The sequence below is a fragment of the Carassius gibelio genome, chromosome A9 (assembly GCF_023724105.1).
Source record: "Carassius gibelio isolate Cgi1373 ecotype wild population from Czech Republic chromosome A9, carGib1.2-hapl.c, whole genome shotgun sequence".
NCBI lineage: Eukaryota > Metazoa > Chordata > Actinopteri > Cypriniformes > Cyprinidae > Carassius > Carassius gibelio.
In genome coordinates this window covers 26,921,560-26,934,734 of record NC_068379.1, presented here as the reverse complement: position 1 = coordinate 26,934,734, position 13,175 = coordinate 26,921,560, and the positions used below count along the sequence as shown (strand labels likewise).

At 37.3% G+C, this 13,175-nt stretch overlaps 1 protein-coding gene across 1 annotated transcript; it reads left to right on the top strand.

Moving 5' to 3' along the window:
• The first annotated feature begins 4,340 nt into the window (after nt 1–4,340).
• Nucleotides 4,341–7,384, top strand: LOC128020285 (E3 SUMO-protein ligase ZBED1-like). The gene is made up of 3 exons (XM_052607125.1): nt 4,341–5,369; nt 5,881–6,482; nt 6,570–7,384. Exons 1-3 carry the CDS (start codon nt 4,520–4,522, stop codon nt 7,014–7,016), a joined length of 1,899 nt encoding a protein of 632 aa, XP_052463085.1. The 5' UTR covers nt 4,341–4,519; the 3' UTR covers nt 7,017–7,384.
• The last annotated feature ends 5,791 nt before the right edge of the window (nt 7,385–13,175 follow it).

Here is a 13,175-nt window from a genome sequence, read left to right as displayed (position 1 = left end):
AAAAACAATGGTATAACTTACTGTGTTATGCCTTAAATTATTAAACAGACTTCAAGGTAATTTAAGTACAATAAAGAGACATCAAAACTACAATTTACAGCATCACTCAAATGCACTCAAAAGGTCATGCGTTTTAAACATTTATTGTTGCATATTTCATATTTTTTGCCTGTTTATAAAAAACTATTAATAGGCTGAATACTGCACCTTATATATTGTTGATAGATAGATACACATGTAACACCTGTGTCGATTGACAGGCACTGACAATATATTAATTTCAATAGGCCAATAGAGCATCACAGTCCCGCCCACAGCCCGAGAGAGCTCTGGTGCCGGAAGTAAATTTTCCATTAATTTCTCCCATTGACTTTCAGAAAAATCCGTATCTAAAGAGATTTAGAGCATGTGTGAGGATAACCAGCTACGGCTGAACTCATAAGCATATAACATATCATTTCAAGTAAAGACAAAATCCAAAAAAAGTCAAAGGTACAAGACTGTGTACATATTTTCATTTTGAGCGCAGGAAATACTCATCCCATAAACCACCGCGCCTCACTGAATTTGACTGAAGCCACAACCGCGAACGAGCCTTTTGAGTGACTTCCAAATCTGATGACGGCCGCTCACGCAAACTTTTTCCTCCAGTGAATTTTCTTATGGCAGCCATGGAGATCATGATTGCACTGATAAGTCTACCGTGCAAAAACGCAACACAGATTTTTATTTTATTTTATTAATGATCTTCAGTCTTCACGGACCTTCGCGGGGTTTAACCAGGCGGTTACACGAGCTCCACAAATCAGATGCATCACTGTGGGATTGTTCAGGATTGTGGGTAATGAAGTACTTAGCCAAGACATCGCGAATAAAAGGCATTTATATCAAGACAAGGTTAGTGCCCCATGATCCTTTTGCGTTTATATGAGCATATACTATCGCTTAATACAGCCGTAGCTGGTTTTAAGTCTACCACATATGGTTACGTTTTTATGGCTTATACCCCAAATGTCAATGCAGAAATTGCATTGAATTTTTACTTCCGGCACCAGCTGTGGGCGGGACTGTGATGCTATAGGTTCAGCTCGGAAGGCATAAATTAAACAGCTCAACTTTGTGGGGAAATAAATCTGTATTGAAAATAAATTGGTTGTTTGTAGAGAATAAAGTGAAAGAAAAAAAAAATATTTTACAGTATTCACAGTTTCAATTGAATGACACTTCGTAATGACAAAAAAAAAACCTCAATCAAATTACAATATATGAATTATGCATGGACTAATCTGGGTGCACCCAATAACTATATAGTTTAGTTAGACTGCACCCATATAAAAAGTTCACAATTATAACTTTTGACAACATGTTTCAGGACCTACTCATTGTCGAAATCATACTCTAGATTTAATACTGTCACATGGAATTGATGTTGATAGTGTTGAAATTATTCAGCCAAGTGATGATATCTCAGATCATTATTTAGTTCTGTGCAAACTTCATATAGCCAAAATTGTAAATTGTACTTCTTGTTACAAGTATCGAGGAACCATAACTTCTACCACAAAAGACTGCTTTTTAAAGGGGGGGTGAAATGCTCGTTTTCACTCAATATCCTGTTAACCTTGAGTACCTATAAAGTAGTACTGCATCCTTCATAACTCCAAAAAGTCTTTAGTTTTATTATATTCATAAGAGAAAAAGTCTGCACCGATTTTTCCCGGAAAAACACGACCGCCTGGAGGCGTGACGTGTGGGCGGAGCTAAAGAATCACGAGCGCGAGTAGGCTTTTGCGTTGAGAGCGTTTGGAAGCTGTGACATTACCGTGAGGAAAAAAACATCCTAAACAAACCATGGCTAACAGTCAGATTCAGCGTATATTTATGATCCAGAATCAGATCCAGAGGCTGAAATTTAACAAGAGCAGCATCAGCAACAACGTCTCTATGTGGTATGTACTGAAACTGTATATATTTGCTTAGCGGTTTTGGAAAATGACTAAGTTCCACTTTATGTCGTCTTTTTTTTTTTTTTTTAAGCTGTATATGTGGAAAGTGCAGTTTGATGACAACATCCCCCCTTTAAGTTATCTTCCTGATGTATTCAAATTCCTTAGCATATCCAAAACCTCAGAACAACTTGATGTAACAGAAACTATGGACTCTCTCTTTTCTAGCACTTTAAATACAGTTGCTCCTTTACGCTTAAGGAAGGTTAAGGAAAACAGTTTGACACCATCAGGGATGTAGTGGAGGCTAAACGCACGTAAACGCCGTTTACGCACCTCCCAAAATTCGGAAATAGTGTTTACCCACCTCCAAAGGGCGTTTATCCACCTGTAAATTAAGTGTACCTCCTCTAAATAGCCTACAGTTCCTATGAAATTTTAAATTAAGCTTATGTCGTTTTAGTTTCATCGTTTGTTTGTTACTAAAGACGAAGTCTTTCATATTGCGCTGCAACTTGTCAGTAGTAGAGGGAAGTTCGGATCATTTTACTGACTCGGATATTTGAGTCTCGTTCAGCAAAAAGAACTAATCTTTTCTCTTCCCGTCTTTATGGGACTGACATGAAGAATAAAAGACTCGGACCTCACCTGTCGATTCAGAACCCATATGTTGTGTAATCCGCATGTGCAGTCAACAGAAAATGAACGAATCACTCTCTGAGACAACTCGGTAGTCCTAAGTCATATTAAAGATTCGTTCAAAATGAACGACACGCAACAGACTGCATCAAGATTCAAAAATGGATATCCAATTAATAATAATAATAACGTTCGTTATTTTGAATAGAAATCATCACTCATACAGCAGCCATTCATCTCATCTCCGGTTTATTTGTGTTCGTACACATATAATATCCACGATCCGCCAATAGTCCAATGGTGTGCACATTTGAAGAGATAATTTGATGACATGTTTGTATAATATTTTGTCATACAGAATAACATTTCTATTTATTTTACACTGATTTATGCGATCTGAAGAGCTAAAACAGCTAACATTATGATTACTCTCCTCTTTTTGATTTGCGTCAGCTATGACATCAGTGCAATATCATTAGTTTGTCAAGCTGTCAATCATCTCACGTGAACCATGTGACCAAAAGGATGTCCTTCTGCAATGAAGCTGTCTGTGTCATTGCAGTCTGTGTCATTGATAAAATATATGAAAGACAAAAGTAAAAAAATATTTGATTCCAGCTTGTTAAATGTGAATATGTTCTAGTGTCTTCTCTCCTCTCAACTGTGAGTTGTGGACAAAACAAGACATTTGAGGACCATTCCTGGGCTTTTGGGGAAACACTGATCCACATTTTTCTGAGACCAAACAACTAATCGATTAGTTGAGAAAATATTCAACAGATTAATCGACTATGAAAATAATCCCTAATCACTCTCTATTTCCTCTTTTTAAAAAAATTGTTCTCTCTGTTGTCATTTAGTAAACTTTATAGAGTTCAACCTTATTATGCCTTCTTGAGTCTCGTTAACAAGAACTAAGATAAATGTATGAATTGAATAGTGATTGTGTGACCTATATGAGGGTACAACCAGTGATACCCTTGGTAGTAATATCAAATGATAGCCTACAGCGATGTCATCATGATACACATACACCAGTAGGCAGTGGCCCACCTTAACGTGAATTTATAGTTTTCCCACCTCTTTTTTTACCACTACTACACCTCTGGACACCATGGTATAATGAGCATACTCGCACCCTAAAGAGAGCAGCCCGAAAAATGGAGCGCAGCTAGACGAAAACAAAACTAGAGGTATTTCGTATTGCTTGGCGGGAAAGTAACATATCCTACAGAAAAGCACTAAAAACTGCAAGATCTGAATACTTTTTTTCTCTTTTAGAAGAAAAACATAACCCCAGGTATTTATTCAATACAGTGGCTAAATTAACGAAAAATAAAGCATCAACAAGTGTTGACATTTCCCAACACCACAACAGTAATGACTATGAACGACTTTACTTCTAAAATCGATACTATTAGAGATAAAATTGCAACCATTCAGCCGTCAGCTACAGTATCACATCAGACAGTGCACTATAGACCCCCTGAGGAACAGTTCCACTCATTCTCTACTATAGGAGAGGAAGAATTGTATAAACTTGTTAAATCATCTAAACCAACAACATGTATGTTAGACCCTATACCATCTAATTCCAGAAGTCATAGGTCCTCTTCTGACTATTATTAATTCCTCATTGTCATTAGGATATGTCCCCAAAATAGTGCTGCACGATTAATCGTATCGTAATCGCAATCGCGATGTCAGCCTGTGCGATTATATGACGGGAAATGTTGCGATTATATTAAATAAATAAGTGTGTGGACTTAAACACACATTTTCTGAGAACAGTTTGCCGATTTTTCGTGCCGCTAACAAAACAAACAAAAAAAGATGAAAAAAAAAAAAAGATCTGACAGTCTATCAGTATAAGCAAGTGCACGTGTGGCGTGCGTGTTCACTTTTGTGAGCAGCGCTGAGAGACCAGAACGAAGATGGATGCCGAGGAGACTGATCTGGTAGCCAATAAAAACTCTACCTGTGTTATATGGCGATATTTCGGATTTGAGATTACTGACACTGAGCAGAGAGATGTACTGTGCAAGATTTGCAAAATTAAAGTCGCTACATCACGTGGCAATACGACAAATTTATATCAGCACCTGAAACAGCACAGAGAAAAATATGATGAATGCATGACGATGAAAACCCAGATTAGTAAAGAGACAGGTGAAGGAAACAAGGCACAAGCTGTTCCCCGAACAAAACAATGCGCAATTACAGATGTGTTTGCAAGTCTCACGCCATATGATAAGTCTTCGCATAGACATAAAGAAATCACCGACTCCATAACCCACTACTTGGCAAAAGACATGACGCCCATACACACCGTAAGTAAAGTGGGATTTCAGAAAATGATCCGCACACTGGACAAGAGGTACCAGCTGCCCTCTCGAAACTATTTCTCTCAAGTAGCGATACCTAAACTTTATAACTCGCGCCGTGACGAAGTTCAAAAGGAAATGGCTTCGGTGACATTCTTTTCAACCACTACGGACCTGTGGTCAAGCAGGACAAGTGAACCGTATATTAGCTTGACTGTGCACTGTGTCAACGAGGAGTTTGAATTGAAAAGCCGCTGCCTTCAAACATCGTATTTCCCCGCCGACCACACAGAAGAGAACATAGCCTTGGGCTTGAGAGAGGCACTGGCTGCGTGGGACCTCTGTGAGGAGCGTCAGGTCGCCATCACTACAGACAACGGCACCAACATTGTCAAAGCAGTGGAGCTTAATCAATGGACTAGAATCCAGTGTTTTGGGCATAGACTTCATTTGGCCATTGGTAAGTTAAATTGATTTCATATTTTGTTATTAGACGGGCAGTACGACAAATCGCATGCAAATGCACGTCTTTTCAGTAAAGCCGGTCCTGTAATCAGTAGTAAATCTCCATCACATATGTGTTTCAGATAGAGCAGCTCTGTGTAGTAAGCGCTGCTGAAAGCACACACGTGATGGAGATTTACTACTCATTACAGGACCGGCCAACTATGGGGTTAGGGGCAGTTGTACCCTCGATTTATTAATGAAATCATTTTAAATACAGTGTAAAATTATGTGTATCACAAAAGATACTAGGAGTAGCCTATTTCATTAAGTGCTAATAATTAGCATTAAACATAACTCTGTAAGAGTGTAAAGAACAAATCTGCCATAGCTATTTGCCTACTACTATTAGGCCTAGAGTGGTGACATGATTTGATGAAAACACTGTGTGTGTGTGTGTGTGTGTGTGTGTGTGTTGTCATTTTTGTATTTTGTATTACATTTTTTTTTCATCTTATCATTCACAGAAAATGCTCTGAAAGATAATGCACAATGCATTAACAGAGCTACTGGGATATGCAGGAAGATTGTGGGCCACTTCTCCCATAGTTGGAAGAAAAGAGTGGCCTTGAAGGAAGCACAACAAGAGCTGAACCTCCCAGAGCATGCCATGGTGACAGACTGCTCAACACGATGGGGTTCCACTCAGAAAATGATAGCAAGAGTCCTGGAGCAGCAAAGTGCGTTGTCCAAGGTTCTCTCTACAGACCGCAAAGTGCGACACCTACTCCCTTCATGGCAGGACCTGGAGGTCTTGGAATCTGTAAACAAGGCACTAAGCCCACTCCAGGACTTTACAGATGCCTTATCTGGTGAGAGTTATGTGAGCATATCTTGTGTGAAACCTGCTCTGCATCTTCTGAACACCTCAGTGCTGGCTGAAGACGAAGCAGACACTGAACTGACCAAATCACTGAAAACAAAAATCCTTAGCTACCTCAACAACAAATATGAAGGCACACAGGACTTGCTAAACTTCACCACTTTCCTAGACCCAAGGTTCAGAACTCAATACATCTGTGAAGAGGAGACCCAGACCTTGAAGGAACGAGCCATCTCTGAATTGATAGTGAGTAAAACCAGAGTTTACCTAACTGGTAAGAATTCAATCTAACAAATTTCTAAAACATGCATTTTTTTTAAATATTTGTTTCAGGAAATTCACCAGCAGCAGTCTGTTGCCCAAAGCACTGCAGTGATGGAGAATGATAGCCTGGATGTGGAAAGTCCACCTGCTGCTAAAGCCAAGAAGAAAACTCTGGCCAGTTTCTTCAAGGAAACCACATGCACAGCACCAAGAACATCATTGTCATCCACATTTGATTCCATGGCACAGTTTAGAGAAGCAGTGACCGCTGAACTCAATGCTTACATTTACATGCCATGTGTAGACCATGGAGAAGATCCACTGAAATGGTGGAAGTTTCACAAAGTAAACTTCCCTAGGCTATGCAAACTAGCACAGAAATATCTGGGCATACAAGCAACAAGCTCTGCATCAGAGAGAGCTTTTAGCACTAGTGGTAATGTTGTGTCGAATCATCGCTCCTGTCTGAAACCAGAGAAAGTAGACATGCTTGTCTTTTTGGCAAAGAACCTCTAATGTGATCAGTTTAACTGTTTAGAAAGAGGATTTAAAAGTACCAGTTGGTCATTTAAAAAAAAAAAAAAAAAGATTTAGTGGTTTGACTTTGAACAACAATTGTATATGCAGTTGTTGTTTTTTTTATTTTCAGTATGTTACCTCCTGCGTAAATGTCCCTGTTTGTATGGACAAAATGTTTAAAATATCTTATTTTTGTGAAAATGTGTATGTTTTTATTTATTGTTTTATTTAATTTAGCTATATATTTGAGAAAATAAGTTTACATTAATAAGAATGTTATTTCATTTTCTAAAAATTATTTATTTTGAAACCATTTCTAGTTTTACAAATACACATTTCAGCATTATTACTAATCTGTGTGTGCATTTTCCTTAACCCATCAAGTTGACTCACGATACCATTTATTATAATCGCAATCGCATATCGCAATATTGACCTCAATAATCGCAATATGACAATTTTCCCAAATCGTGCAGCCCTACCCCAAAACCTTCAAACTGGCTGTTATTAAGCCTCTCATAAAAAAACACAACTTGACCCCAAAGAACTTGTTAATTATAGACCAATCTCGAATCTCCCTTTTCTGTTCAAAATACTAGAAAAGATGGTATCCTCACAATTATATTCCTTCTTAGAGAAAAATGGTATATGTGAGGATTTCCAGTCAGGATTTAGACCGTATAATAGTACTGAGACTGCTCTCCTTAGAATACAAATGATCTGCTCTTATCATCTGATCGTGGGTGTATCTCTCTATTAGTTTTATTGGATCTTAGTGCTGCGTTTGACACAATTGACCACAGCATTCTTTTGCAGTGACTTGAACACTTTGTTGGCATCAGTGGAAGTGCATTAGCATGGTTTAAATCATACTTATATGACCGCCATCAGTTCGTAGCAGTGAATGAAGATGCATTATATCAATCACAAGTGCAGAATGGAGTACCTCAAGGCTCAGTACTAGGGCCGCTACTCTTCACGTTTTATATGTTACCCTTGGGAGATATCATCAGGAAACATGGTGTTAGCTTTCACTGTTATGCTGATGATACTCAGCTCTATATTTCCTCGCGGCCCGATGAAACACACCGATTTGAAAAACTAATGGAATGCATAGTCGATATAAAAAATTGGATGACGAGTAATTTCTTACTGCTAAATTCAGAAAAAACAGAGGTATTAATTATAGGACCTAAAAACTCTGCTTGTAATAACCTAGAACACTGTCTAAGACTTGATGATTGCTCTGTCAATTCTTCGTCATCAGTTAGGAACCTAGGTGTGCTATTTAATCGCAATCTTTCCTTAGAAAGCCACGTTTCTAGCATTTGTAAAACTGCATTTTTCCATCTCAAAAATATATCTAAATTATGGCCTATGCTCTCAATGTCAAATGCAGAAATGTTAATCCATGCATTTATGACTTCAAGGTTAGATTATTGTAATGCTTTATTGGGTGGTTGTTCTGCACACTTAGTAAAACAAGAGTTTTTACTAGAACCAGGAAGTATGACCATATTAGCCCGGTCCTATCATCGCTGCACTGGCTCCCTATGAAACATCGTATAGATTTTAAAATATTGCTTATTACTTATAAAGCCCTGAATGGTTTAACACCACAGTATTTGAATGAGCTCCTTTTTCATTATACTCCTCTATGTCTTCAAAACTCAGGCAATTTGATAATACCTAGAATATCAAAATCAACTGCGGGCAGCAGATCCTTTTCCTATTTGGCACTTAAACTCTGGAATAACCTACCTAACATTGTTCGGGAGGCAGACACACTCTTGCAGTTTAAATCTAGATTAAAGACCCATCTCTTTAACCTGGCATACACATAACATACTAATATGCTTTTGATATCCAAATCCGTTAAAGAGCCACACAGATTGTAAATCAAAAATTACCTGTATTACAGTGTATGATGTAGCTGTCCATCAGTGTAAACAATGTGCAAAGTAATTAAACCAAAAAGTACATGATTTATAAAGTTATTGGCTTCTAAAGTAAGGAGTCGACTCTGAATCGCTGAAACGCGTCATTATAGATTTCAAATCTTTTGCCCATCTCTATGTACGTCACTAGGAGCACTTTGCATAATAATCTCCGCCTACCGTCTGGAGAGAAACGAAACTCTGACCTGCCCCACCCCCTCACACAGACGCTCTGTTTGGTGTGATAGCATCATGTCGAGGAGACCGTTTGTTTTATTTTCACTGCCAAAGAATGAAGATCAGAAGAACCAATGGCTAAAATTCATTTTCACCACAATACCAGAGCAGTACAACAAATCCCTTTTGTTGTGTTCACAACATTTCACTGATGACTGCTTTTCTAATCTCGGTGAGTACAGCGTGATTTTCAAAGCGTTTGGCCATAAAAGAGGGTTCATTACCAACTTTATTTAGAACAACGAACATCTCCGAATCACAACGCGAAGTATGATTATGAAGTTATGTGTTTGTTTTCTCCCGAGCGTCTTATCAGTATGTGTGCTGTCTGCGCTGATTGTCATGTACAAACACGTCATTAAAATGAAGTGTAACTCCGTGAATACTCAACGAAGAGACATGAGAGAGATATCTATAGAAAGCTTGACATGTCTACTTTAAAACTAAACAAGTGCTGCCGAAAACAGATATTCTGTGATAAAGTAATCCATATGAAAACAACGCGATGTCTGTTTTTCATGTCTCCCTTCGTTATATGTAATGTGACCACGCCCCCGCACTGAACGCGCTATTCAGATTCAAACTGAAGCGCGCGGCTTGAATATGCCCACACAGAAGAAAAAGCAGCGAGACTGTTCAAGTTTTTTTTTATTTTACTGTTTGCTTCGCGGTGAGAGGAATAAGACATAATTCACCCCAAACAGATGCTAAGGCATAGTTTACTGTGGAGGTGTGTGCGGAACAACCAATCAAACCTGACTATGTTAGTTGACCAATCAGAACACAGTATGCTACCGAAAGGTGGGGTTTAAGGAAACGGAATCTTTCGAACAGCTTCGCGCAAACCGTTTGGGGATCTCTGAGAATTGAGGTAATTTTAAAATGATATTTTGACAAAATGACAATGTTTTTTAACCTTGGATGGATTTAAACCTAATGTACAGGACTTATAAACAGTGATAGGAAGCTTAGAATTTTCATCTTACTGGCTCTTTAAATAATTTTTAGGCTGCATTAATTAGGTAAACCGGAACCGGAAACACTTCACATAACACCCTATGTACTTGCTACATCATTAGAAGAATGGCATCTACGCTAATATTTGTCTGTTTCTCTCTTGATCCGAGGTCACCGTGGCCACCAGATCCAGTCTGTATCCAGATCAGAGGGTCACTGCAGTCGCCCGGATCCAGTACGTATCCAGACATGATGGTGGACAGGCACCTAGAAAGAACCTCTACTGCCCTAAAAGACTGCGGAGACCAGGACAACTAGAGCCCCAGATACAGATCCCCTGTAAATACCTTGTCCCAGAGGACCACCAGGACAAGACCACAGGAAACAGATGATTCTTCTGCACAATCTGACTTTGCTGCAGCCTGGAATTGAACTACTGGTTTTGTCTGGTCAGAGGAGAACTGACCCCCCAACTGAGCCTGGTTTCTCCCAAGGTTTTTATCTCCATTCTGTCACCGATGGAGTTTCGGTTCCTTGCTACTGTCGCCTCTGGCTTGCTTAGTTGGGGTCACTTCATCTACAGCGATATCATTGACTTGATTGCAAATAAATGCACAGACACTATTTAAACTCAACAGAGATGACATACCTGAATTCAATGATGAACTGCCTTAACTATCATTTTGCACTATTGACACACTGTTTTCCAAATGAATGTCGTTCAGTGCTCTGATGCAATGTATTTTGTTTAAAGCACTATATAAATAAAGTTGATTGATTGACAAGATCAGTTAACTCAAAACAGGAAAAGAAAACGTTTTGAAAATCAAAATGTTACAAGAGCAATTCAGGATATTTTGATACAATGGATTCTGTTAAATAACTCTGTAAAGTACATTCAATTTGGTAAATAAAATCCAAAAAGGTTTGATTCAATAAATTCAATTCAAAAGATTTCAGTGCAAAGAATCAAACTGGTTCGATTCAGTAATCTCAGTTCAAAAAGATTCAGTTCCAGTGACTCGGTTCAAAATGGTTCAGTTCGATAGATTCAAAAGAAAAAGGATTCGATTCTCCGGTTCTGCAAAAACTCAGTGTGGTACGAAAAAAACATAATTTCCGTCTTCACAAAAACACTCCTTTGAGCGGTCTCTCGAAGGAAAAACAAAAAATGTGTCTCCGTTTGTGTAAATTAGCAAGTAATTGGAATTTTCCTACCCGTTTCCTGGGTTAGATTCAACTGTTCAGAGTTCGTCTCGTGTGGGTTGACTCGCCATCTCGCATCGTCCTCAAAATTGAAATGATCGGAGTTCCAGCACATAAAAAAAAACCTGACCTGTATATATACACAGGTAACATTAAGTGCAGATAGCATTTGTTGGCCTGCTAAACATTTAACAGTAACACTTTTCACCGTAATTCAACAACTCAGTCGACATTACTCCATCTAATTAAACAATAAATATCATCATCATATAGTATGAACACTTGCAACTCATACACGTTACTGATTAGCCAACAAACCTCTTCTAACTTGTAATAAACCAGAACAAATCAGTATCACATTATCTCTCACTCAAATACATCTTTGCACATATCTGATTGCATATGACTGTTTACACAGTACAAAATGTGTACTCACCAAAATTCAAAGAAATAAAAGCATATACTTTTATCTTCTTTAACTCCTCTTTTTAGCTCTTGCTCAAAGTTATTCTGCTGCTAATATCATAAATCTCTTTGAAAAGAAAATGGCTTCTTGCATACTGCAACTAACGTGGTGGGGCGGGACTTAAACATAAACCTCACTTAATTGGACAGTTATTAAAATGTCAATCATCACACTAACTTACGTTTCACTTTGATTTTATAATTTCTTGCACTTTTATTATTAGTATTCTTTCTGGTGAGTTTATTATTTTAACACTCTTAACTTTATTACTCATTTTATAATAATTTTAAATTATACAGGGTTACACACAGGGTTAGAACACAGCGATTTTTATACAATACAGCATGCTTTAAATCCATGAAGGCCTCAGTTTGCTGTCATCAGTTTTAGTATGATGAATGAGATATTCACTTTCCTTTGTTTCTCAGTTTCAAACAAACAGAGCCGGATATGAAACTCTTCCTTCCTCATATTGATCGTCTGGTGTGTGTTTTTCTGCAAGTGGGCCTGTAGAATATCATGTGCATATATGTATGTGTGCACTTAATATTCTGCCTTATTTTATATACATATGCTAGAATCTGAAGTTATGTAAAATTACACAATTATTAGGGCCTGTTTTGTGAATATTAATATCAGCTTCCTGATTAGAATGATTAATGTATAAAGTCTGTGAACTTTTACACACACATACACACAAACAGTGGTAAGAAAACATTCTCCATTAGCATTCTGATGAAAATAAGTGTGAAAGTCTGTAGACTTAATTCCTGGACAAAACAAATGACAAAACACACATAAAAACATAATAGGAAATAAGTGGTGATAAGAAAATAGGAAAAACAAAGTTGTGTAAATAAATTAGACTCCAGTTACTAGAGGCTATTCTGTAAATTATTGGAAATCCACTTATAATAACATCTTCATTTTGATTAAACTGAAACAGAAAAAGTCTGTATATATTTTGGACAGTACCAAGTGACCAAACACACACACATTTGAAAAATGAAATAAAAAAGTTGATAAAAATAAATTAAAAAGGTGATTAAAAAAGGGGAAAAAAGAAAGTTGTGTAAAACAGATTACACTCCAGTTATTAAGACCTTTTTGTGTAAATATCAAACATCCACTACTAATATTAATATCTTCATTAGCATTCAAATGAAGCAGAAAGTTTGTAGATTTTATTTTTGGACACAACCAGTTTGTGACTATATACCACACTATACTATACTATACTATTCTATATTATATATATATATATATATATATATATATATATATATATATATATATATATATATATATATATATATATATATATAGGCTATATATATATAGGCTATATATATA